This window comes from Lampetra fluviatilis, chromosome 39, assembly GCF_964198595.1.
Source record: "Lampetra fluviatilis chromosome 39, kcLamFluv1.1, whole genome shotgun sequence".
Taxonomy (NCBI): Eukaryota; Metazoa; Chordata; class Hyperoartia; order Petromyzontiformes; family Petromyzontidae; genus Lampetra; species Lampetra fluviatilis.
Window position 1 is genome coordinate 10,900,727 of NC_136313.1, and position 24,697 is coordinate 10,925,423.

The 24,697-nt window shown below is 47.4% G+C and overlaps 1 protein-coding gene across 2 annotated transcripts in view; it reads right to left on the reverse strand.

The window, feature by feature from the left end:
* Window positions 1–911: 911 nt before the first annotated feature.
* Window positions 912–24,697, reverse strand: part of MORF4L1 (mortality factor 4 like 1) — a 40,777-nt gene continuing 16,991 nt past the window's right edge. For both annotated transcript variants that reach the window (XM_078874717.1, XM_078874716.1), the window contains exons 8-12: window positions 19,984–20,085; window positions 13,331–13,419; window positions 11,396–11,568; window positions 2,909–2,993; window positions 912–2,002 (exon numbers count right to left, since the gene is read on the reverse strand). In XM_078874717.1, coding sequence (XP_078730843.1) covers window positions 1,918–2,002; window positions 2,909–2,993; window positions 11,396–11,568; window positions 13,331–13,419; window positions 19,984–20,085 — 534 coding nt within the window. In that variant the 3' untranslated portion in view covers window positions 912–1,917. The remainder of the gene's footprint in view (window positions 2,003–2,908; window positions 2,994–11,395; window positions 11,569–13,330; window positions 13,420–19,983; window positions 20,086–24,697) is intronic.

Consider the following 24,697-nt stretch of genomic DNA (forward strand, 5'->3'; position numbering starts at 1 on the left):
ACTCGCAGAGGTTTTTTTCTTGTTAACACAAACTCAATAAACCCTTGACCCCTCGTGGAACAATAACAATGTGTCTACCTAATCGCAACGGGGTGTTGCGAATGCACGAGGACCCCCAGCAAGATGCCCTGAAGTCACGCCACTCAAGTGACCACAACTCAAGGATAAAGATTTGCACGGACAGTAGCTCTTTCTTAACACAGGGTAAAACCTATTATTTTTCATACTTTGATACTGACCAAAAAGGTATCAAATGATATAGCTGCTCACCACGAGCTATAAATGCGCTTAGCTTTGTGCTGTTAACCTTTTTGCATTCTCTGGTCTGATACCGGTGAGACTAAGCCATAAAGAAGGCGGTCTCTGGTATAGGCCAATCAGTTTCAAAGACAACGCATTATCAAAGCATGTTTTGTTTGCATGTTCACCGCAGGTACGCGTGGTTAATGCAGACTTAATTCCATGCAAGAGGTAACCATATGGTGTTTGAACATCTTAACAACCGTTTTATTGCCAGAAAGAGTAAAACCTATTCTTATTTTTCAGACATCAGTCTGCCAGTAGGCGGGCGACGTTGCTACGTAGTTTGCCCCTATTGAGTAATTTGCGAACGATTAATACAATTTGGCGAATTTGCACCGCGATACTGGCATGCACGGCCTGATCTAGTTCGAATAACGTCACTGGATCGTTTAATGTCTGCCGTGAAGCAGACGGCGCAAGCATCTATGGTTCACATTCCCGCAGCATTCACCAGGACAGCCACCAAGCTCGAGCTGGGAACCTCTGCAAGGCGCGGCAAAAACACGCCACCACTCAACCACATCACCGGGAGTTTAGACACGACACACCACGTACGGATTAATGCGCGTTCGTTTGAGCGATTAAACAACAAGCATTTGACCTTTGGAAGACATCAACTTCGTGTTTATTAACTGTAAAGTTACATTGTGAGAACCTAATACTGTACACAGAAACATCACAATAACGATGTTAAGCCGTGAAAACCCGAGTTAAACGTTAAGTTGACAACCATACGTTTTATTCTCAGCACAGATGTAAAAAAAAAACGCCAGATACACTATTAACGCTGCCTCACAACTGAGGAACGTATAGGTAACAGGTCAACATTTCAAGCGATGACCTATCTTAAAGGGCACAAAAGAGTGGAAATAATTATGGACATAGTCCGTGAGGCTTTCTTTATTTACTTTTCCCCTAACGAAAAGGCCGATTTATTGTTTTAATATTAGTGACATTGATAACAACGGCTTAGAAAATAAACAGGAGGCTTTCTTGCAAAACTTGAAAGCCACGAGTCGCCCAGTGATTCAATACAATATTTCGCCATTTTCATCTCCAAGCGATATGACTGCCTCTTCCAAACGATAGCGACGGGTGGCGTCTGTCTAAAACGATCGCCCACGGCGTCTACGCGGCCAGGTGCTGGCTGCCGGTCCCGTCTGCGACCGCCAGCCGGTCACACGGGAAGAACAAGACGACGATGTGAATGACGGTATGCAACGAGAATTCTCTTAAGCGCGTCATTGTTCGCAACGCTCTTCCTCAAACTCTACACCTCCCCCCCACCACCGTACTCCCTTCAACCTCTGCGCTCGCCCCCCAGACTCTGCCTCTCTCTATGGAAACGAAGCGGTGGCACGAAGCAGTACAATCTATTTGCATGCACACAGCTTCAGCCGTGACAAATTAATGCTCGGAAACAATAATGCATTTTATATATAAAGAGCCCTTATGTAAAGGCTTATGAATAAAACACTTCAAAGCTTTATATATGCTGCAGTGAATACGACGCTTTAAGTGCATCCTTCCTAAATGGGGAAAAATGCTCCGAGAGGAAACGTTCGCTCCGAGCTCCATCATGTCTGACCTTTGCCTCCTCTCACTCTTGGATTATTATACGGCCTTCCGGTGGTACTCTGGTGGGGCCACTTCATAGTCATTCGCGCTGAAGAGGGCGGCAGAGTTTTTCACGAGGTACCTTCGACCGAAAAAGGGGGGGGGGGGGGGGTGGGCGATCGCATGAGCAGTCCACATGTCATCATCACTGACACCCCTAACAATATTATTACCAGTCACTAGAATATCTGTCATCATCATCGTGGATGGAATCATCACACTCACCACTGTCACGTTTAGCACCATCAACATCGCAACATTGTTACCGCCATTATCACCACCACCACAACTCTTGTGGTATCAACGTTTGAAAATTATAGCAAATCACTCAACTGGGAAAGACACAGAAATCGTCTGCCCCCTCCCCCAATGCGATAAACTATTTTAGGATACCCCCCTGAAAAAATGGTCTTTGAGACTCAGTGAGACATTCCTGGGTAAAGAACCGTATTACTATAATAATAAATTATTTGGTGATGCTGTTGCATTGGTAGTGGTTCACAAGCACAAATAACCAGGCGGTGCCCTTTGAGAGGTTCTCTACGCACGGTGTCAGATTTAGGGGACCCGGTCACTAATGGGGACATTAGTTCATGACAAATCATCCAGGGAGGGCCGTGAATAAAAGCGCGTTACATTTGTGGCATTAAGAAAAGTAGCAGTTTATCTATATTTGGCGTTTTAATGCGAACAGCGTAAACAAGGAGTGTGCGGGAGTGAGGAGTGGTGGCGGAGCGGTTAGCGTGCTTTGCCACGAATCTGGCGAACCTGGGTTTCGAATCCTGCTCACGGCCAAAGCCAAACTCAACACGTTAGTCAAAAAGTCTGCCTTCAAGGGCCCATTATTTTATAGACATTTCCTGAAACGTCACTCAAAGAGTTTTTTTCCATTGCTTTAAAGTCAATTGTTATTGACAAATGTGTTGATGTTTTTCTAAGATGCGGTACCTGGCAGTGCAGAGGGAGAGGGCGAATGGGTGACACTCACTTGAGAAAGTCGTGCAGGAAGATGAGAAGCAGAGCCATGCCTTTCTCGTCCAGAGGAGTGTAGGCCAGCATGGAGCCTATCCGAACTAACAAAGACAAAGACCCCCGTATAGAATTAAAAGCCTGTTGGGGCAAGTGCTGTGAGCAAGTAGCACCTATGAAGGGTGGCACAGCACACGAGGGGGTGGGTGGCCAACACCACGCCAGGCCGCCTTTTTGTCTTCCTAGTGGCAATGTTTACATACCGCGCCAGGTACTCATTTGAGGCCGAATCGACCTAGGGGAGCCCCAGGATCGGTTTAGATAAACGTCACGGATGTTGGCCATGAGCGGGAATCACACTCGGGTCACCACCACTACATTGCCCCTCCCCACCTAACACACGCACGCACCAACCGCCATTTGCTACCAAGTGGCGGTGACGTCACCATGGTGCTTGTGCTAGGCCATGTGCACGTTAAGGCCATGTGAAGTGTAGAATGCCTGCCGGCAGGTGGTCACGGGACAGACCCAGGTGCCAATGGGTTGACTGACTGAGATGACCCTCCGATGCACCACCTGTGCCCCCTATTCTGCCAACTTGGTGTTATAGCACTCCAGCGCTCTGCTCATTGTTGTGAGAGTCGCTCCTCTGCCCTCTTTTGTTGCTGGAGGGCGACTGCCTCCAACCGCCCAGTAGCATCCTTCACGAGCCTCCTCTACAGAGGCCGATCTTGACACCGCTGATACCAGTCATTGGCAAGTCCACTCAGCTCCACATCCTCTTGTACTACATCACTCCATCTCTTCTTAAAGCTTTCGTGACTGCAGGGATTCATCTTCTTGGTTCTTTCGGTAAAGTCACGTAGAAGGGAAGTAATAAAATAATAAAAATAAAACATAATAAAACAATTCTCACGACGTTTCGGCCACAACGCAAGCAGCCATCCTCAGGCGAAGAATGAAACACCCCAAGCTTGGAGCGTATATTTAAGCTGGGTTAGAGGGGGGGGAGGTGGGAAGAAGAGCGCCTAAACAAAATAATTTGCATATCAAGAGGAATTCAGCATATGGAAAATGCGTAGGAGGTGGGCGGGGGGGGTTCCAAATCAATACTATGCCCGTGCATTATGCAGGATTAGCAGCATCAAAGGGGGGGGGGGGAAGGGGGGGGAGCATTAACAAAGGAAAGGAATGTTAATAGTATGTAGCTGTAGTTACTAAACAACCACGTAAAAAACTACAGTATAAACTGCATGACAAACTAAAGTATAAACTACATAGCATCATCAGTAAACTTACTATACTCTACAATAAGCTGAGTTACTAACAGTAAGTAATACATGAAAAATTCTACGTTGTAAAAAATTATATAATATGCTTCCATCTAAACTTTATTCTCTTTTTTTTTATTATGTTTTATTTTTATTATTTTATTACTTCCCTTCTACGTGACTTTACCGAAAGAACCAAGAAGATCCATCTCTTCTGTAACCCATGCCGCGTCCGTTTAGCCCACTCTACCCCGCCGAACAAAAGCTGTTTAGGCATGCGGTGGCTAGGCATGCGGGCTAAATGACCCAACCAACGCAGCCTTGCCTACCGGAGAAGCTCACCGATGGGACTTTGTCCAGATCTTTCAAGGATTTGTGAGCTCCTCACACAATCCAGCCTGGTTAAACCCAGGATGGATCGTAGGCAGGCCAGCCTCAATGTCTTTAACTGGCGAAGATGTTCCATTAGGGGGGTCCATGTTTTGTAAGCATAGTGAAGGGAGGGCATGACCGTGGCTGAGAAGACCCGAAGCTTCGTGGAGTGACAGACCAGGTACGCAGTCGATGAAAAGATGCCGCTCGACTGATTCGGATTGAGACCTCTGCTGTCAAACCGGAGCTAGTCATGAGCACATGCGCACACACACATACACGAGTGCTTGCATGCGCCAAACATGTTGTCATAACATCTTCATTATCGCTGCATAGCAGCAGAAACATATAACAGTGGTTAAGGTGTCGGGCAATAGCACGAGAGCGGAAAGAATGACAACTTCTGAGATGGAATGTTATAAAAACGATCAAGTTCATAAATGTGCAGTGACATCGCGAGATGTCAACATGTAGTACCAGCCCTAGAGGGGCCCGGTGAGCATTGATTGATAACGCGAGATGGCACTACACTTAGCGTGCAGTGCCAACCCTACAGGACAGGGTGTGTGAGTGCGGGCCGTAGGATGAGGTTACTAAAGGCCATGGCACTCTGGTTGACCCAGGAGGACACGTGACCAGTCAAGTCTGCAAAGGGGCCCCAAGTGGGGGCTAGGGGTGGTCACGTGGTTGGGATCCAGATCTCTCCCGAGGATTCTAGAAGGTGGTCGTGGCAAAGGGCGGAGCCAGCCACGCCGCAGAGAATATAAGCCGGGTTCCGAGAGGGACCAGGGTTGTTGTTCATCATGGAAGAAACCTTCGTCTACATTCTCCGTTCAACGAGTCTCCAACACGTGGACCTGGACTCAAGCTGTTGGTCCCCGTCCGTCGTAGCAATTACATTGTGATTAGTGCAACTAGCCTGGTGGTCACCACCATAGGTTGTTATTCTGTTAAGGGGAAAGTTACCCCGTGTGTTGGAGTTGATAAATGTGTTGCCTCCAAGTCTATGTTTGCGACTCAGTTGAACCCACTACAAATGTACATTGCTGAATTGATATATGAAGTAATTTTTTTCCCCATCAACAGACAATGAGTACCAAACCTTCACACACACCAATACCCGCCATTCACCACTAAGTCAGGGTGATGTCACCATGACGCCTGTGCCAGGCTAGGTGGACTTTGAGGTCACGTGTGAAAGGCAAGCTAGCAGGTCACTGGACAGACCCAGGTGTTATTGGTTAACTGTCTGAGATGACTGACAGATGCACGCGTTCCCTACTGTGAAAAATGTCAGTGTTTTAGCCGCCCGGCGCTCCGCTAATTGTTGTTAGCATTGCTCCTCTACCTGGTACCAGTCATTGGCAAGTCCACTCAGTTTCACATCATCCAGTGCTTCATCAGCCCGTCTGTGCCGTGTTTTTTCCCCCTCGATGTGGCCAACAGAAGCTGCTTTGGCATGCGGTGGATGGGTATGCAGGATACATAACACAACCAATGCAACCTCGCCTGGCAGAAGAGCTCACTGATGGGACTGTGTCCAGACCTTTCAAGGATCTACGAGCTCCTCACGCAATCCAGTCTGGTCAAACCCAGGATGGATTGTAGGCAGGCCACAATGAATTTTTCGAATCCAGTGCAGATGCTCCAATAAAGAAATCCAACCTTTTGCAAGCATAGAGAAGGGAGGGCAAAACCGAGGCTGAAAAGACCCGGAGCGACAGGACAGGCAAAAGCTTCCACACAGCGTTACCCAGCCAACGAAAAGAGAATGTCACTCGAATGAATCAGTGAAGCAACGCATGTATACGCCCACACACACACATGCAAACACACGCATACACCCACGCAGATGTAATGACATAAGCACGCACACAAACATTTGCACCCATGCGGACATAGATGTGCACATCAACATCGCCCAATTTCATGTATCGAGGCGGGATGTACGTGTATGTAAGGTGCCCATATATACTATATACAGATCAAAAACAAATTCAGGGGCAGGGTTGACAGTGATGGAGAGGCCCAGGCCGAACATACTTTATGTATGTCATAAATAACACACTGCCTTGCAACAAGTAAAACAGACGCTAATGAATATATACGAGGTCTTAAATTATGGCGAAAACATAAAAAAGACACGGCACTAAATGCTCAAATAAAATACGACACGCTGACAGAAGAAGTACGTGTAACGCTTAAGCATCTCCAGAAATCAAACAGGGAATTTTACGATTGGAAAACTCTCAAGATATAATTTTCTCAGCTCGCGTGAAATGCTCTGACCAAAAAAAAGGATAGGTTTTATTCAAACACAGGGCCCAACAACAGGCCAAGAAGATGTGCAGATGTGTATCTAACCTATAAACGTAATTTTTTGTCTGTCCGTCTGCGTGTCTGTCTGTATACGAAACTTGCGAAGGATGTGGCTCGCAAACCGTGGGGCTTACGTTTAAAAACAGTAGCCAGGTACCACGCCATAAGCCCCGTGGTGAGCCAGCGCTATTCCATTTTCCCATCCGTCAACTTTAAAGTAGTTAAATTAGCAATTTAGCGCTATTTATTATTAATTTTTTTCCAACCCTGAGGTAAATTCTTCAAAGTGTCATGTCCTCTTCCCCCCCACCCCATTGTGTTCACTTACTACTATAGGGTCGGTAGATACAAATATTATAGCGCTTATATAATATTATTGTAGAGCGGGTGGGGGGGATGGTGGGGGAGAGGGTAGCAACCCAGCCTCAGCCTGCCAAGGTGACGCGTCATCTGGTCCAACACCATGTGAGACTAGGCTCTAAGGAAAGCTGTCTCGGGTGTGGACCAATCAACTTCAAGGACAGCGCATACATTATCAGAGTTATGTTTTTTGTTTACATTCCGACTGCAGGTATTGTAGTCTATGCAAACATGACTCCTTGTAAAAAAGGTGTCAGTTTTGTTGCCAGATAAAAGGGTAAAAAAACAATTATCATATTTTTCTACTGGCAAATGAGGTTCCAATGGTGTAAGATGAGGTTGTTTATGTGTGGTCATCTTATTTTCTCCGAGTGATTTCTAATCGGATTCTTTCGGGTTGCATCATCATTTTACGATAACCCTCGCCACCCGATAGAACCAATCACAGGTGAAGAGTATTTGGCTGCTATAATCATCCACTTCGTTGAGCTATCATATTTGGCCAGGTCACTTCTGAAAAAAATAGCTATATAGCTCAGTGGGCCTTACCTGGTAAAATAAACATACCTTGATTTAAACTAAACTTTCATGTCATGGGAAAATATGCCGAATAATTTGGTCATCCAGAAAAATCTGAGGAACTTATGCATATATGTATGTTGAACTTCTTTTGTACTGTACGTAGCCAACCGTGCTAACCGGAGGAGCGGAAACATTGAAAAGCCCAACCAACATTTTGACAATTTTCTACGCCGTTCTGCTGGAGATTACGTCCAGCATCCTGAGGTGTTAACAGATGCTGAGCTCTCATCGTGTGCGAGCTGAGCTCCGGACTGTAATCTCGCGCAAAGTGTCATATAAAATTGTCAAAATTGCTTTTCAGCATTACTCTGGTGGTTTGCTGAAAGAAAAAAAATCGATTGGCATATTTGGCCATGACGTGATATCTTCATTTGATTGATCTTCTTGGTTCTTTCGGTAAAGTCACGTAGAAGGGAAGTAATAAAATAATACAAATAAAACATAATAAAATAATTCTCACGACGTTTCGGCCACAACGCAAGCAGCCGTCCTCAGGTGAAGAAACAGGTCTGTCGAGAAGACAGCGTCTGAATGACACGCCCCAGGCTTGGAGTGTCTATTTAAGCTAGGTTGGAGCGGGAAGGTGCACCTTAACAAAATAATTTGCATATCAATAGGAATTTAGCATATTTATGGGAAATGCAGATATGGGATTAGTACTACTTGTGAAGTGCGTAGGAGGTGGAAAGGGGGTTTAAAGTCATTATGCCCGTGCATTATGCAGGATTAGCAGAATCAAAGGGAGGGGGTAGGAGTAGCATTAATGAAGTGAAGGAATGTTAATAGTATGTAGCTGCAGTAACTCAACCACCACGTAAACAACTAAAGTATAAACTACATAGTATCATCAGTATACTAAATATACTCTCCAATAAGCTGATCTACTAACAGTAAGTAATACATTATAATTCTATGTCGCAAAATTATAATATGCTTTCAGCTAAACTTCATTCTCTTATCGATTTAAAGCTTTCGTGACTGCAGGGATTCATCTTCTTGGTTCTTTCGGTAAAGTCACGTAGAAGGGAAGTAATACAATAATGAAAATAAAACATAATAAAATAATTCTCACGACGTTTCGGCCACAACGCAAAGCCACCGTTAGCTGTGTTAGTAAATGGCGACTTGCCATTCTTTTCCACCTCCATGTGGCCACTGCGCTGTCCGAGCTCTCGCCGAGCTTCAAATTTCTTACATTGACATGCTAATCTCTCACAATACATTGGCCACCCCCCACAGCTCTGTAGTACCTCTTCCACATTGGCAATAGCTGCCCCGCCCATCTCTAAACCATTTGTAAACAGCTCTTTGATCGGTGTAGACTTACTGCAGGCTACAGAGACCTCTCCTACATTAACATTAGTTTCCCTGCCCATCTCTAAACCTTTATAAACAGCCTGCTTCGGCAGATTTCCCCCTCTTTTTTCACCTGAAGACGATTGCTTGTGTTGCGATCGAAACATCGTGATATTGTATTATTTTTTCTATCTACGTCGCTTTACCGAAAAACCCAAAGAATATGAAGGACCGCAGAGCTTGGGTGGGGAATTTGGATCCGGCTCTCCGCCACGCCGATGTCTTTTGCACTCGAGTGTGGTCTCAAGATGTCGTCTTTCTTTGTGAGCGAGCGGGATAGTATGCAGCGAGTTTCAAGTTGAAATTAAGAATTATTATTATTAATTAGCTGGCGGGGCAAAGCACAAAAAGCAAAGAGGAGAAAAAGCTATCCCGAAGCAACAAAAAGGCACGATGACGAAAAGCTGACATGGAAATGTATGAAAATGTCAAAATACAAACATAATACAAATAACTCTGTGAAGCCATTCAGGCAAGGTACAAGACTTGAATTGAAAGGACACAATGAGAACGTGATTGAAGATTTCACAATTACCACTGAGAGCATGAAAGGAGAACCGTAACCCTGAGAGCGCAAGACGGAACAATAATAAACGACACAAATAAAAAACTAATTATTAAAGGGATGCTGCTGCATAGGCAGTTGTGCATAAGTGCAATCAACAAAAACAATAAACACATCACGTGCTATGAATGTCACCTATTATATAGTTTTCTTTTAAAGCCAAAGTTTTACTGATGAATGTGTTGAGTTTTTTTTTTACAGAGATAGAATTTGAAGCAAATCTCTCAAAGAAACGAAACCAAAAAAGCCTCCTATACCCATTAAGAAGCAAGCAGCACCCTTCACAATCCGAAATGAGCAAAAGCCTAAGGTGGAATAACGGTGGAGCCCCTGTTAATTTTATAACATATTTCCAAAACATTTGATTGCAGGCATAAACACATACGTGGGAGAAAGCCAACTCTGATTTTCTGAGGCGAGCATGTGGGTTGGTAACTGTGTGGTGAGGCCTTCATCCAACAGTAGACTGACCATGGCCGATGATGATGATGGTTACGTTAATGATAATTCGTGACATTGATTGTGAGTGCACACTTTGCAAGTGTCATTCGTGGGGCGGTGATATGGCCCAGCGGTAGCACGCATGCTGATCCTTTGCAGTCGTTCGTGGATAAAATCCAAGCAGGCTGCCCTGGTTAATACTGCAGCGGTATTCACTGTAAAGTACATGCCGCCTGCTTCTTCAACAGTGGAATTAAAAAAACTCTGCTCATTATTTTATTTAAATACACCCCTTCGCAGTAAAATGCCTTTGCATTTACAATAACCTTAATGCTCCTAGTTGCACCTTGAGATCAGTGAGCGCTGAACTTTCAGCAGTTGTCTTAGAGAAGGGAGAGTGGGCAAGGGGGGCCTATAGTTGCTATACTCCGTGCATCAGAGACTCAATGCCCCGACAAATCAGCAATGCTGCTGGACAATCAAACCTTTTAAATCAAATTTTAAAACACATGCAATTGCAGTTAGTTTATTTTAGAGCAGGATTGATCAGCAAATGGGTTTGAGTTATTACTTGTTGTGTGTCTGTGCGATTGCAAAGCACTCTAGGATGCTCTGAATGAAGAGCGTTCTGTAAATGCCAGTCTATTATATAACGTGCCGTGAATTGGGGTGAATATTGGCTAAGAGTGGTGCCGTAGAGGTGGGTGGTATAGAGCCCTTCCCACAAAAGAAACCGTTACGGTGATGCCTGCCCCCCCCACCTGGGCCCCCTCCCCCACCAGGCGCCCCTACCCCGAGCTGGCGGCGGTATCGGCAGCAGCGACATCCCCTAAGCCAGGCCCCGGTGGCCAGGAGCACAGCCACTGTGGGTGCCGTGGATGTCCAGACACCCCCACCATGTTTAGATACGGCTAAGAGACTCCCACACCATTTTGTAGAAAAGTTCTGCTGTTTCTGAGTTCGCGTTTAACGAGGCGACCTAAATCCCTTTGAATGCCACAACGGAATCTTTAAAATACACGGAAGCGCACACGAAAAGTAGGTTCAGTCCTCGCCAGCAGTTGTGCAGATTTATAATACCTATTGCTGTAGAATTCCTCTTATCCGTGATGAAGTGAAGGGGGAGGTGGGGAGTGAGTAGGGGGGGGCTGCCACCAGATCCCATCGGTAATCTGACCAACGACCCACAGGAACCACTCGCAAGTGAGGCCACACCCGCGACTTCAGGGGATGCGCTCACCAAAGAGGCGCAGGAGGTGGGGGGCGCCATAGACGTGGGACATGGGCGCGTCGGGGTGGTCGGCCAGGATGTCGGCGTACTGCGGCCGCTCGAACTTGTAGAGCAGCTGCGTGCCGAGCATGACGTTGAAGTACTCGCGGACCCCCGCCACCACGTCGCTCACCGCGTACTCCCTCAAGGGGGGGGAGAGGTGGGTGGGGGTGGTGGGTTGGGGCGCGATGACATCCGTGAGTGCTTGTGAGGGGAAGTAAAAATTAACAGTTTGTGCGAATTGTTTTTCCAACAGAAGTTGAGTGGTAAATAAATCCCTCAGGTGCACACGGACACACAAACAAAAATCCCTCCTCCCCCCATATAGCCTTCAAAGGTTGGCACAGCACACAAGGAGGTTGGTGGTCATAACCATGCCCAGCCGCCATCGTCTCCCCAGTGGTAATGTGTCGCACCCAGTTCTAATTTGAGGCTGAGTCAACCTCAGGGCGGCCCAGGGCTCGGTTCAGTTGTCACCTGCATTGGCCATGAGCAGGAATCGAAGTTAGGTTGTCGGGTTCGTAAAGAAGCACACTTACCGCTGTACTACCGCTCCACACACACCGGACACACGTGAACATGGTCGCACATGCTGGGACACACACACGGACAGACACGCCGGGACACGCATGGACATGCAGGGACAACGCACGTTCCGGGACAAGCAGGTTCCGGGATAAGCACGCGCTGGGATGGACACACACATGCCGAATGCGACAATGGCCATCAGCTACCAATGTGAAACCCAACGGGATTACGGCTTCGAAATTGGCCTTTGATGATGTGAGGTCACCGGGCAATTTTGTACAATTCCCACCCCAATAATGTGGCTGAAAATGGGTAAAGTACTAGGCTTCGCCCACGGATTAACTGTGCGCTGCTCTCAAGGCGATCAATCATGTAATTAAATGCGTGACACACACCTGACCCCAGTGCCGTGGTAAACACGCGTGGACTTTTCCCGCGCTGTGCCGCGCGGTTTAAATTGAACCCTTTTGGGTTCACTTTGGGTCGCCGGTGGTTCAAGAGGGATTACACTGCGTGACAAAAAATGTTTTGTTCCTGGGTAGTAAGTGTTATTTTCCAATTGCTTATGCTTCAAAAGTACAGAAAATGGCTATTATTCCCCACAAACTTTGCTTTTGTGACCAGGACAGCGATATTTTGAAATTTACCTGTTTTAAATGAGAAAACATGGTGTGCATTTATGTCATTCCTTCACATAAGGTCCTGGTCACAAAAGCAAAGTTTGTGGGCTTTCCATACCAACTCGCACGCCTTTGGTGGGGGGGGCGGCCCATGACAAGTCACACGCCTTCGGTGGGAGTGAGGGGGACATTTTCTTTCGCGTTAAAAATGCTATAAAAATACACTAAACGCTGACGTTAATGCTTCACTGTGCAATGTCCCCCCCCCCCACCCTGATGCGTGCAGTTATTACTACTATACAGTCGGTAGATGCTACCACTATAGGCCGTAGATATTACTGCAGAGCGGCCGGGAAGATCGTAGCTGGGGGGGGGTCAGGGGTAGCAGCCCAGCCCCAGCCTGCCAAGGTGCCACCTCGGCCGGTGCCAACAGTCAGTACGCACAGCTGTTAGATTTTTAAGAGAATTTTTGAAATATATTTTGGACCCAGGCAACGCCGGGTACTTCCTGCGAGTGGTAAAATAAAAAAAATAGTTTAATCGTTATGAACCTGTCCGTCCAGATATTTTTGAGTTACTCTCATATTCATGGGTTATTTCCACGTACTCGGGTTTCTCCCCAGATAATAATAACTCTATATAAAGAAACTGGCCATAAACAAGCCACACAGGAGCCTCCTGAGAAAATCTTGAGATTCATTGAGGCTTTCCTGGGAAAACATTACTATTGAGTGCTGTCTTGTGCTAGGCAACTTACTTGTTGTCCGAATTCCCCCGTGACTTCTTGTAATTGGAGTAGTCTTCAAGGATGGAATCGACATTTTTCTTCGCGGGAAGGTGAAATAGCTGAACAAGAAAAGAGTGAGAGAGATGGAAGGTGAAAGTGCCTTTGTTACCATGAGAACATGACAGCTCTCTCCCGTCGCAGCTCTGACAACAGTATGGGACATTGCGTTCCTGTTCCTCAATTGCGTTCTAAATGTGCTACCAAAGTCACACGCCACGACACAAAAACATTCACATCGTGAATTCTCACACACAGCAGTCTAACATCATCACCTGTTATAGAAGGGCTTCTGGAAGGTGACACCACACAACCACTGTTGAGGTCCCTTCGTTTGCCTGTTGCACGTACTAACGACCGTATTTTTAGTTGTGGCTCGGCTCAGGCTCGCCCCCTAACACTCAGGCTCAGCTCATGTATGAGCCACTCAGTTGCTTGTTTAGAGATGCACGAGTGGCTCAGCCACTACTCAACTCAAGCTCCTGAGTGTGGCTGGGACAATACTCAGAGCCAGCTCAAGGTAAGCATGGATTTGAGCTAAGCCATGACTAAGGATTTGGGCTTAATTGGTGCCACCTTCTCACCTGCCTTACTAAAGAGGTTTTCATTGCAAGGCAATCAAATAGGTAAATATATGATACTATTCAGAGGCAGAATGTGATTTAAATGATAAACCACATTCAATATTACGGGTGTATCGTGCAGCGAATCGGTGACCATCTTGAGACAATCAACTTGGTACAAATGAAAACCCGGCTTGAATCGAGGATCTCAAGCTTCAAATCTAGAATCTCAGCGGTGCTTACTCAGCGCTCTGACACGGTGGTATGAGCCCCCATGACTCCAGAGCCACGGGGTCAGTTTGGCACGTGACATTCATGAAAAGCAATTACAATTCTCAGGGACGATGGGTCAAGGCCAGCTTCTGTTTAGAATTACGCTGCTAGCAGGAGGCGAGGGCTAGCGGTGGCCGGCGATTGAGAGACTTTTACGAACGTGCGGCAGCACACTGCTCAGAATTCCCGGGGAAGCATTCATCGCATTGGTGGCGTCCTGCTCGCTCAGCGGCAGGCCTGCGGGGGGGGACGAGGCATGTACACAAGTATGAATCAATATGACAAACGAGGGACTGGCGCCACTGGCTACGTGCTCGCACATTTCATCATTTTGCCACAATACAACTGTTGGTTTATTTATTTAAAACATTTGTCCGTTTGAATGTCACGTGGTTGGTATGGAGTTTGAAGCTTTCATGTCATCATTTCCAGTTACCGAATGGTAAAAATATTGGGTGTACGCAGTCAACAACCATTAAATAATTAATAAAGGGGCTGTATTGAAAATTGTGTGCATAAAAACATAGTGAGGGAAAAAAGTATTTGATCCCCTGCTGATTTTGTACGTTTGCCCACTGACAAAGAAATGATCAGTCTATAATTTTAATGGTAGGTTTATTTGAACAGTGAGAGACAGAATAACAACAAAAAAATCCAGAAAAACGCATGTCAAAAATGTTATAAATTTATTTGCATTTTAATGAGGGAAATAAGTATTTGAACCCTCTGCAAAACATGACTTAGTACTTGGTGGCAAAACCCTTGTTGGCAATCACAGAGGTCAGACGTTTCTTGTAGTTGGCCACCAGGTTTGCACACATCTCAGGAGGGATTTTGTCACACTCCTCTTTGCAGATCTTCTCCAAGTCATTAAGGTTTCGAGGCTGACGTTTGGCAACTCGAACCTTCAGCTCCCTCCACAGATTTTCTATGGGATTAAGGTCTGCAGACTGGCTAGGCCACTCCAGGACCTTAATGTGCTTCTTCTTGAGCCACTCCTTTGTTGCCTTGGCCGTGTGTTTTGGGTCATTGTCATGCTGGAATACCCATCCACGACCCATTTTCAATGTCCTGGCTGAGGGAAGGAGGTTCTCACCCAAGATTTGACGGTACATGGCCCCGTCCATTGTCCCTTTGATGCGGTGAAGTTGTCTTGTCCCCTTAGCAGAAAAACACCCCCAAAGCATAATGTTTCCACCTCCATGTTTGACGGTGGGGATGGTGTATTTGGGGTCATAGGCAGCATTCCTCCTCCTCCAAACACGGCGAGTTGAGTTGATGCCAAAGAGCTCCATTTTGGTCTCATCTGACCACAACACTTTCACCCAGTTGTCCTCTGAATCATTCAGATGTTCATTGGCAAACTTCAGACGGGCATGTCTATGTGCTTTCTTGAGCAGGGGGACCTTGCGGGCGCTGCAGGATTTCAGTCCTTCACGGCGTAGTGTGTTACCAACTGTTTTCTTGGTGACTATGGTCCCAGCTGCCTTGAGATCATTGACAAGATCCTCCCGTATAGTTCTGGGCTGATTCCTCACCGTTCTCATGATCATTGCAACTCCACGAGGTGAGATCTTGCATGGAGCCCTAGGCCAAGGGAGATTGACAGTTCTTTTGTGTTTCTTCCATTTGCGAATAATCGCACCAACTGTTGTCACCTTCTCACCAAGCTGCTTGGCGATGGTCTTGTAGCCCATTCCAGCCTTGTGTAGGTCTACAATCTTGTCCCGGACATCCTTGTAGAGCTCTTTGGTCTTGGCCATGGTGGAGAGTTTGGAATCTGATTGATTGATTGTTTCTGTGAACAGGTGTCTTTTACACAGGTAACAAGGTGAGATTAGGAGCACTCCCTTTAAGAGTGTGCTCCTAATCTCAGCTCATTACCTGTGTAGTGGTGATACGCGCTGGGGTAGCGATCAGGTGCCAGCGCGTTGTGATTGGATGTGTGTGTGGTGACGCGCGCTGACGGTGAGGGATCAGGGGTCAGCGCGGGATCGTGGGTTGTGTGGTGTTGATTGGCTGGGTGCCGGTGACGTGCTGGTGTGGGAGTGATCGAGTGGCAGCGCGGCGTGATTCGTTGGGGAGTGGAAACACGCGTTGGGGAAAGAGGATCGTAGAGATAGCGCGTTGTGATTGGTTCACTAACAAGCGATGCTCGCATCGAGGTCCGCATCCGCTCCGTCTCCCGGGAGGAACGACTATATAAGGTGATGCGCACAGGCGCACGGGGAGAGTGTAACCAGCGAAGACTGAAGACGGGAGGAAGAGCCAGGGCCCTGCGGTACCTAGTCCCGCTGTCCTGCGAGGACCGGGACTCTGTGTAACCCAGAGGCGGAGTGTAGGGTGAGCATGCAGTGTCAGCATGCCGAGTGTGTAGCCGGGGCCTAGAGTGTACACGAGACGAGTGATATGGGTGTAGCCAGAGGCGTAAGGTCTACACGAGACGAGTCTACACAAGAAGAGTCTACACGAGACGAGTGATGTGTGTGTAGCCAGAGGCATAGGGTCTACACGAGAAGAGTCTACACGAGACGAGTGATGTGTGTGTAGCCAGAGGCATAGGGTCTACACGAGAAGAGTCTACACGAGACGAGTGATGTGTGTGTAGCCAGAGGCATAGGGTCTACACGAGAAGAGTCTACACGAGACGAGTGATGTGTGTGTAGCCAGAGGCATAGGGTCTACACGAGAAGAGTCTACACGAGACGAGTGATGTGTGTGTAGCCAGAGGCATAGGGTCTACACGAGGCGAGTCTACACGAGACGAGTGAGGCGTGTGTAGCCAGAGGCCTGGAGTCTACACGAGTTCAGTACGGTGTGTTATAAGAAGAATAGAGGTTACGAGTTGTACCGGTGTCTGGTGACCGTACGCGGAAGAATAGAGACTACACGTTGTATCGAGATAAGCGAAGATTTAATAAAAGAAGTGTGTTACCCGTCAAGGAGTTTCCTGCCGTCATTTCCAATACTTCACCTGTATAAAAGACGCCTGGGAACCAGAAATCTTTCGGATTGAGAGGGGGAATACTTATTTCCCTCATTAAAATGCAAATTAATTCATAACATTTTTGATATGCGTTTTTTTGGAATTTGTTGTTGTTATTCTGTCTCTCACTGTTCAAATAAACCTACCATTAAAATTATAGACTGATCATTTCTTTGTCAGTGGGCAAACGTACAAAATCAGCAGGGGATCAAATACTTTTTTCTCTCAATGTATCATCGCACTCAGAGCTAATGCTGCCTTACAACAGAAAGCATCTCAAAATGAGCACGTCATGGTCAAGAGGTCATCATGGCCAATGCCATGATCGCCACCACACTTCACCATCACTCCCGTCCTTCTGCCAGATCCCACAGCACATGCACAGCCACCACCTGACCTCCAATGTCTGCTATTGCAGTATCTGATCATGTGGACTTCGTTTTCCCCTTGATATCAAACTCCCAATGACGGTCGAGCATGCCGCTTCTAAACCACTCGCATAACCCTTTTCCCACCTACCCCCCCACCCCCCACCCCATGGATGTGTCAACAGAGGTCGCCGGCTCAGTCCGATCTTTCAGCATGGGAGTTAATTGGGCGAGGTTTTTAAGAAATCCCCCGCCACCTCCGTCCACTCACAGCAGTTGTAAACGGGTACACAATAGTTGGCAGATTGGTAGCTCGTTGAGTGTGGAGGGGTAAAGTTGTGGGGTACTTGCACCTCTTCCAAGACGCCTGGCCAGCATAGAAGAAGGGAAGCTACATACGCTCTAGATAGGCCTCGGCAAGGTAAATTACCTTTTTTACCGGGTAAAAGGGTAAAGGTAAAGGGTAAAGGTTTCCACATGCCAAGGGGTAAGGTAAAGGGTAGGGTAAAGGTAGCTCAGAAAAATTACCCGGTAGGGTAAAGTTAGCACGAATAATTACCCGGTAAATACAGTACCTTGTTTACCGCTAAAAGCTCCGTGGCGCTGTCCGTGGCCTCTATTTTAAATTGCGATAATTGATGTCGCATCAGATGGAGACGGTCCACGTTCTTGAGGTACTAGACGATGAGGTCGAGGACGCCAGCAACGGCATTTTTGGGGTCGCTGCGAACAGCAATCGAAAGAGGCAGCGGCATGCATTCCCGTGGGAGCGCACACACGATTGGATGGAGGGTGATCCCCATGTACAGCAAGGGAAGTGGTTTTCCACCCACACGAACGCGTCGGCGTGGAAAGCCCACCTCAAGAAGCACAACGTGCTCGCCCCAGGCAGCGAGGTCAGGACGTCGGCGTCGGCTGCCTGAAGGTTCCGTCTAACTGGGCTGGAGCGGCGCAGGATCTTATTGCCTGTCGTTCGTCCGAGGACGATGGCAATGACGAACTTGATCAGGTTGTTGACGAGATCGCCATCGACCAAGATGACTGGGACGAGGAGGTTATGGAGGACGGCGTCGTCGACAGCCTCAACGCCCAATTCTCGAGTATTCTATATGTATAAAGCGCTCTACCTAGCATTTACCGTTATAAACCTTTTTCATGTGTAGTTCCCTAGTAATTAACCTGTAATCGGGTAATTGTGTATGGGCTAAGGGTAAAGGGTAGGGTAAAGGTAGGTTCGTTGCTTTTTACCTTTTACCTTACCTGCTAAAGGGTAAAAGGTAGGGTAGAGCGATGGTAGTGTGGTAAGGTAAAAGGTAGGGTAAAGGTAGTCTTGTTTTTTTTACCGTTTAACTTTTACCTTACCTTGCCGAGGGCTAGCTCTAGATACGTTCTCGAGAGGCCCGATAGAGCTCCCTCTAGGAGAGGCCCTTCGGCCAACAGGTACCCGAGCAAGTAATTGTAGGAATGCACCTTTAAATTTACCTTATCCCACCCACCTGTGGTCATGTGGCAGGAATCGGTTAAATGTCCCCTCCCACCACCTCTCACCCGCTCAGCCCTTTCATCTGGCGTGACAGCGGTATTTGGAAAATGGCCATGGCAATGGCGGGGGATGCGAGCTGATTTTTGTCGCGGTGGAGAGAAGCGGGCGTTGACTCGCGCGCCGAGTGCTCCCACAGACGACTGTCACCATGGTGCGTGCGCGCGCCACCGCGGTGCGTGTGCACACGTCGCACTTGTTCATCGACCCAGCGCCTTAAATCCACCGCTGAAGGCCCACCCAAACCAACGCCATTTCCCACATCCTCACGGTGTGTAGTGGAAAGCAGGGTGTCGGTCACCACGGACGCGTGGGGCTATGCAGGGGTCGGCAAACCTGCAGCTATGGAGCCGCATGCTGGCTATTTAGCTTCCCCCCTGTGGCTCTTTGGCTGCCCCCTGTGGCTCTTTGGATATATTTTGCACTTCTCGTGCAAAATATATCCATTATTGCGCCGCCCCCCCCCCCCCAAAATCTAAAAGTAAATTTTGATACTTTTTGCATTGTGTACAGTCTGGAAGCTACGCACATGCCAAATTTCAAGTTTGTTGCATGTTGGGAAGTATGCTAAACATTTCGAACAGTCACAAATTCACAAATTTCCATTTAGTATATATAGATGACAGGGAATGGGTCACTATGGAATTTCTTGGTGACAACTAAATGCACAGTATTGTTCAAGAATAAATGAGGAAAAAAGAAATAGATACAGTTTAGTTCATTACATTTTGTGTATTTAAATCTGAATTTGCTTGTGTTTGTGTACAAGTCAAAAATAAAAAAGCCTCTTCTTTTTTGAAAGGTTGCCGACTCCTGGGCTAGTGCAAGGAAACGTACCCACGGCCCTCCCCCCGCCCCCCCAGAGCGCCCGCACAATGGGTCGACGGCGAGCTCACCTGCTTCTGGCGCGTGATGAGATCCCAGTCGTCCACGAGCCAGGGCTTCAGCTCCTCCGGGATCTTCACCTTTACCTCCACGCGGCTCATAAACGTCTCTTCCTGCACACGCGTGGGCACAAAGATTCCCCATATATCCTTCAATAGACTGTTGGAGCGAGTGCTGTTAGCGACCACCTATGAAGGCCGGCACAGCACACGAGGGGGTGAGTGGCCAGCACAATGCCCGGCCGACTGTCTCCCTAGTGGCGATGTTTACATACCGCACCAGCTGCTCATTTGAGGCCAAGTTGACCTAGGTGAGCCACAGGATCGGTTCAGAAAATCGTCACTGGTGTTGGCCGTGAGCGGGAATCGAACTTGTGTCGCTGGGTTCATAGTGCTGCACGCGAAGCGTTAGGCTACCTCTCCCTACGCACATGCACACATACATACGTACCCACACACATGAATTCGGATACATCTATGCTCATACACAACACACGTTCAACAATGTTTTGTACTTTGGTAAAAACCTCTTCCTCTAATCCATACTTGCAGCTACTGCCCCAATGCGAGACCAGAGCTGGTGCTTGCTGGAGGGATCGGCCACTCCTTAAGACGGCAGCAGACAAAAGTGCTCTCCTGAAGGAGGCATCCTGTGAAGGCAAGGTTTCCTGTCTGCAACGCCCGACAAACGTGTGTGGCGCCCACAATTTTCACCACTGCCCTGAGCTTGCGCCTGATCCTACAGCTCGAGCATAGAAAATCTCGTGGGAACATTCATTTTTTATCTCTCTCTTCGTCCAATGAATCCCGGTCGGAGGATGACTCTGCCGATGAGTTACGTCGCCTATTTGTTTTTTTCCGATTTGCTTCTCTCCTGTTTAGCTCCACTCTCACAGCTTCGCACGTCAAGGTGAGCCGCTGATGCTGCATCCAGGGTTCCTGGGAGACGTACACGTCCAGGTCAATGACATCGTCTTTGGGTTCCTGGAAGATGTACTCGTACAGGCCAATGACATTACAGCGAGATGCAAGTGGACGCTCCGACGAGTTGGTCCCAGGAAGATTTTATCATCTTCAGACACCGACGCTCCCACTGCAGAATGCAGGGTATTTGGTAGCCTCGGACCAACGATGGCAGGTGGGTCCTGGTTGAGTCCGATTTGTTTCAGGAAGAGGTTTTCGTCTTCCGAGGCTCTCACTGCCCTAGCAGAATGTGGGGTCTGTAGAAAAATCCTAAGCTATCTAGTCAATTGGAACCTCATTTGCCAGTAAAAATATGATAATTGTTTTTTTACCCTTCTATCTGGCAACAAAACTGACACCTTTTTACAAGGAGTCATGTTTGCATAGACCACAATACCTGCAGTCATAATGCAAAAAAAAAACAACTCTGATAATGTGCACTGTCCTTGAAGTTGATTGGTCCACACCCGAGACACACCCGAAACAGCTGTCTCGGGTGTGGACCAATCAACTTCAAGGACAATGCACATTATCAGAGTTGTGTTTTTTGTTTGCATTATGACTGCAGGTATTGTGGTCTATGCAAACATGACTCCTTGTAAAAAGGTGTCAGTTTTGTTGCCAGATAGAAGGATAAAAAAACTATTATCTGTCTAGTCAAGACCATTAGGGTCTCTGTGGCCACCGAGGGCAGAGATGCCCAGTCGTTCTGGTCAGGACATACTTGTCCGCATGAAATATGCGGGAAAGTCCTCGACGAGACTTGCGTCAAATCCACGCCCACGTCCCCCCTCTTATCCACGAAGAAAAGCCGCCCCCGCAATGAGATCCTCATACCTGGATGACTGGTCAGGGGTGCTGACGAGCGTATCCACCACCAATCTTCTACCGCTGTTGTCAGCTGGTGGGGTAGCTTGGGTCTCATCTGCAGCTTTGAGCACGAGCAGTAATTGCGACTGCGATGCTCATGCATGCTCACTACGGCACGCTCGCTGCAGCACGCACCAAGTGAGCGCTTGGAACGGTGGATGCTGACAACAGCCGAATAATCGTGAGTGCTTCCAGACTCATCATTGTTACTGCTCGCAAGTGCTATCCACGTGCCGTGATCCTTCTTCTCTTCAGCTGTCCCATCGCAAATGACTGCGGAGATCGGCTCGCAGCGTTTTCCTGCACGCTGGTGGGAGGCCAGTCCTTGAGCGGAAGCATTGGCCGTATTGTGGGCAAGAGTTTCTACTCGTCTGCTGAATGGGATGTGCATTGCGGCATTCCTGCTGGTGTTGATGCCAATAGGCCTTTTCCCTTTTAACTTCAACCCTCTTGACGAATCTCTTTGGTTCTTTCTTGACCAAGTCGGCTACAGAAGCCACTTCACTGCTTACGGTTTTGGCTGACATTTACTCCCACGTGTCCACATTGACATTGGCTGTTTTGAGATGTCATTTAAGGGCAGTAGTGCTCGCTCTGCTGGGGAACGCAAGCGGTTCCAGGCATTGCCGTGTCTCATGCCGACGCAAGTGGCGTTGCGGTCCAGTATTGGCTCGAGGGGGAATTTCTAGATGTTAAGAAAAACATTAAACCCATGGCAGGCAATACAGGACAAAGAGCAAACACGCACACACGCATACAAATATAGATGCGCGCACATGTGGACAAAGGTGTGCAGGCACAGGCATAAGCATGTGCACGAACACACAGATACATTCGCACATATAAAGGATAAAGATGCTGCATGTAGCCAATAATAGCCTGTTGGAGCAGGAGCTGTTGACGAGCATCTCTGAAGAGGGGATGGGTGGCCAACACCATGCCTGGCTGCCCTTTGTCTCCCTACTTATGATACACACTTCACGAGTTACTCAATTAATGTTAAGTCAAACTAGCGGGAGGCCCAAGACCAGATGAGATTCCGCTTTTCACTGTTATCCATGGCAAGAAATATAATATAGGTCACTGGGTTTAGCAGCACATGGTAAGTTACACACACACAAAATTAGACGTCCATAGAGACGCTAATACGCACAGAAAACAAATGCAACGGCCTCATACACTTCCAAAATCAGTAGCTGTGCAGATGAGTAAAAAACAGGTCCTGCGGCTCATTGTTGTCATTAGTTAATTCCACCAAAGCCTTTTACTTAACATTAAAAAACATTCAATCCTTTTGCCTGGCTCTTCCCATTCATGCATGCAAGATACAAACCCGATGATGCATCAATAGCCTCAGGGTACACACGCATACACACAAACAGGAGCTGTTTTGGCGACGATAAATCTAACTTTATCTACATTGAAGATTGAAGGGAAGTTGTTTCTCAAAAATGTATTTCTTACGGTCTTCACGTGTGACTGCCTCTGCAGGGTCGGGCCTGGTGGTCTCTTCGATTGGAAGCCGAGTAATTTGTGAACCTGTCAGAGGTAACCAATACTTTCTTGCATTTTTTTTTGTCTCCCATCGTTAAAAGCCCATCCGTAAGCGATGCACAGTTCTCTATCGACGAGGGTCTGTGAAGCATAGCAACTCTTCAAAAATGCTAGCCGCTTTATTCTCCATCGCCATAAAGAGCAATTACGAAGGTGCAATTTTTCACAGAGCGAACAAAAAAAAATGGCGTGGGGCGGGGGCGGCAGTATGACGCCATCACAAATATAATGCAGCCCTTTCCCCCCATCCCCACAATCTCGCTCCCACATTCAGGGTACTCTTTTCGGGCGGCGAAAGGAAACATTTTTTACTGCGTTTCGCCGCACCACGCTTATCTGCGGACAAAAGAAGCGACCGAGCGAGAAGGGAGAGATTTTGATGCAATCACGGCTCCCTTTCACGGCGAGTGGGCGACCACGGCCTCTGGCTACTCGGTGGTAGAGAATCGGCTCGCAAAAACGGGATGGGGATGACTCTGCTGACACGGCGCATGGTCGACCTCATCGCTTCGTCCTCGCCGCATCAATTTGGAACTAGCATCATGTACTTCAAGGAAGAACCAACCACAACACACACAAAACCTCTAGATTTCACGTAGGTAAAAAATGAAATAAAAATTTATCATAATAAAACAATAAAATCACGTTTCGGAGGCAACACAAGTCTCCGTCATCAGGTGGGATGGTCACGGCCAGATTTGCTGCATCAAGTGAGGCAAGGATTCAAGCCCTTAAATGCAAGTTGAGGGGGGGAGGAGAGGGGGGGGGGAGCTTATCAGAATGTGGTAGCCAATGAATGGAACGTATCGGGAGGGGGGGGGCGGGGCTAAAAGAAGGCACAAAGTGCTACGTAGGCGTCGGCGACGTGTTTATGCGCTAGTAACTATTGTTGCACATGCTAACGTATTGGACGAGGTGGGGGGGGCTAAAAGAGAGTACGGGGTGCAAGTGTACGTGGACATGGATATGTACAAGCATCTGTTGATACACATGATAGAAAATAACGAAAATGCCCATGTTTATACCAGTGTTGGCTGACTATAAAGAGAGTATTGTTAAACACTGGGGATGTTAACACTCGGTAAAGTAAAGTAAAATAGGGCCTGTCAGATAAGATGGTCAAAAAATGTGTAATTAAATCTTTTTTGCATGGTTGATAACATCTTTCCAATGATTACTAAGTTTGTACCCATCATCACGGTTGAAATTATGTCTGTGTTTGTATATCTGAATGGCTTCGTGTACAAACCTTTGATGGTAGCCAGAGGGTTTTTAGAGCACCTTAGTCTCGGAGAAAACAATCTCATGAGAGCCCACCGCGTTGTAGCAATGATTGGCA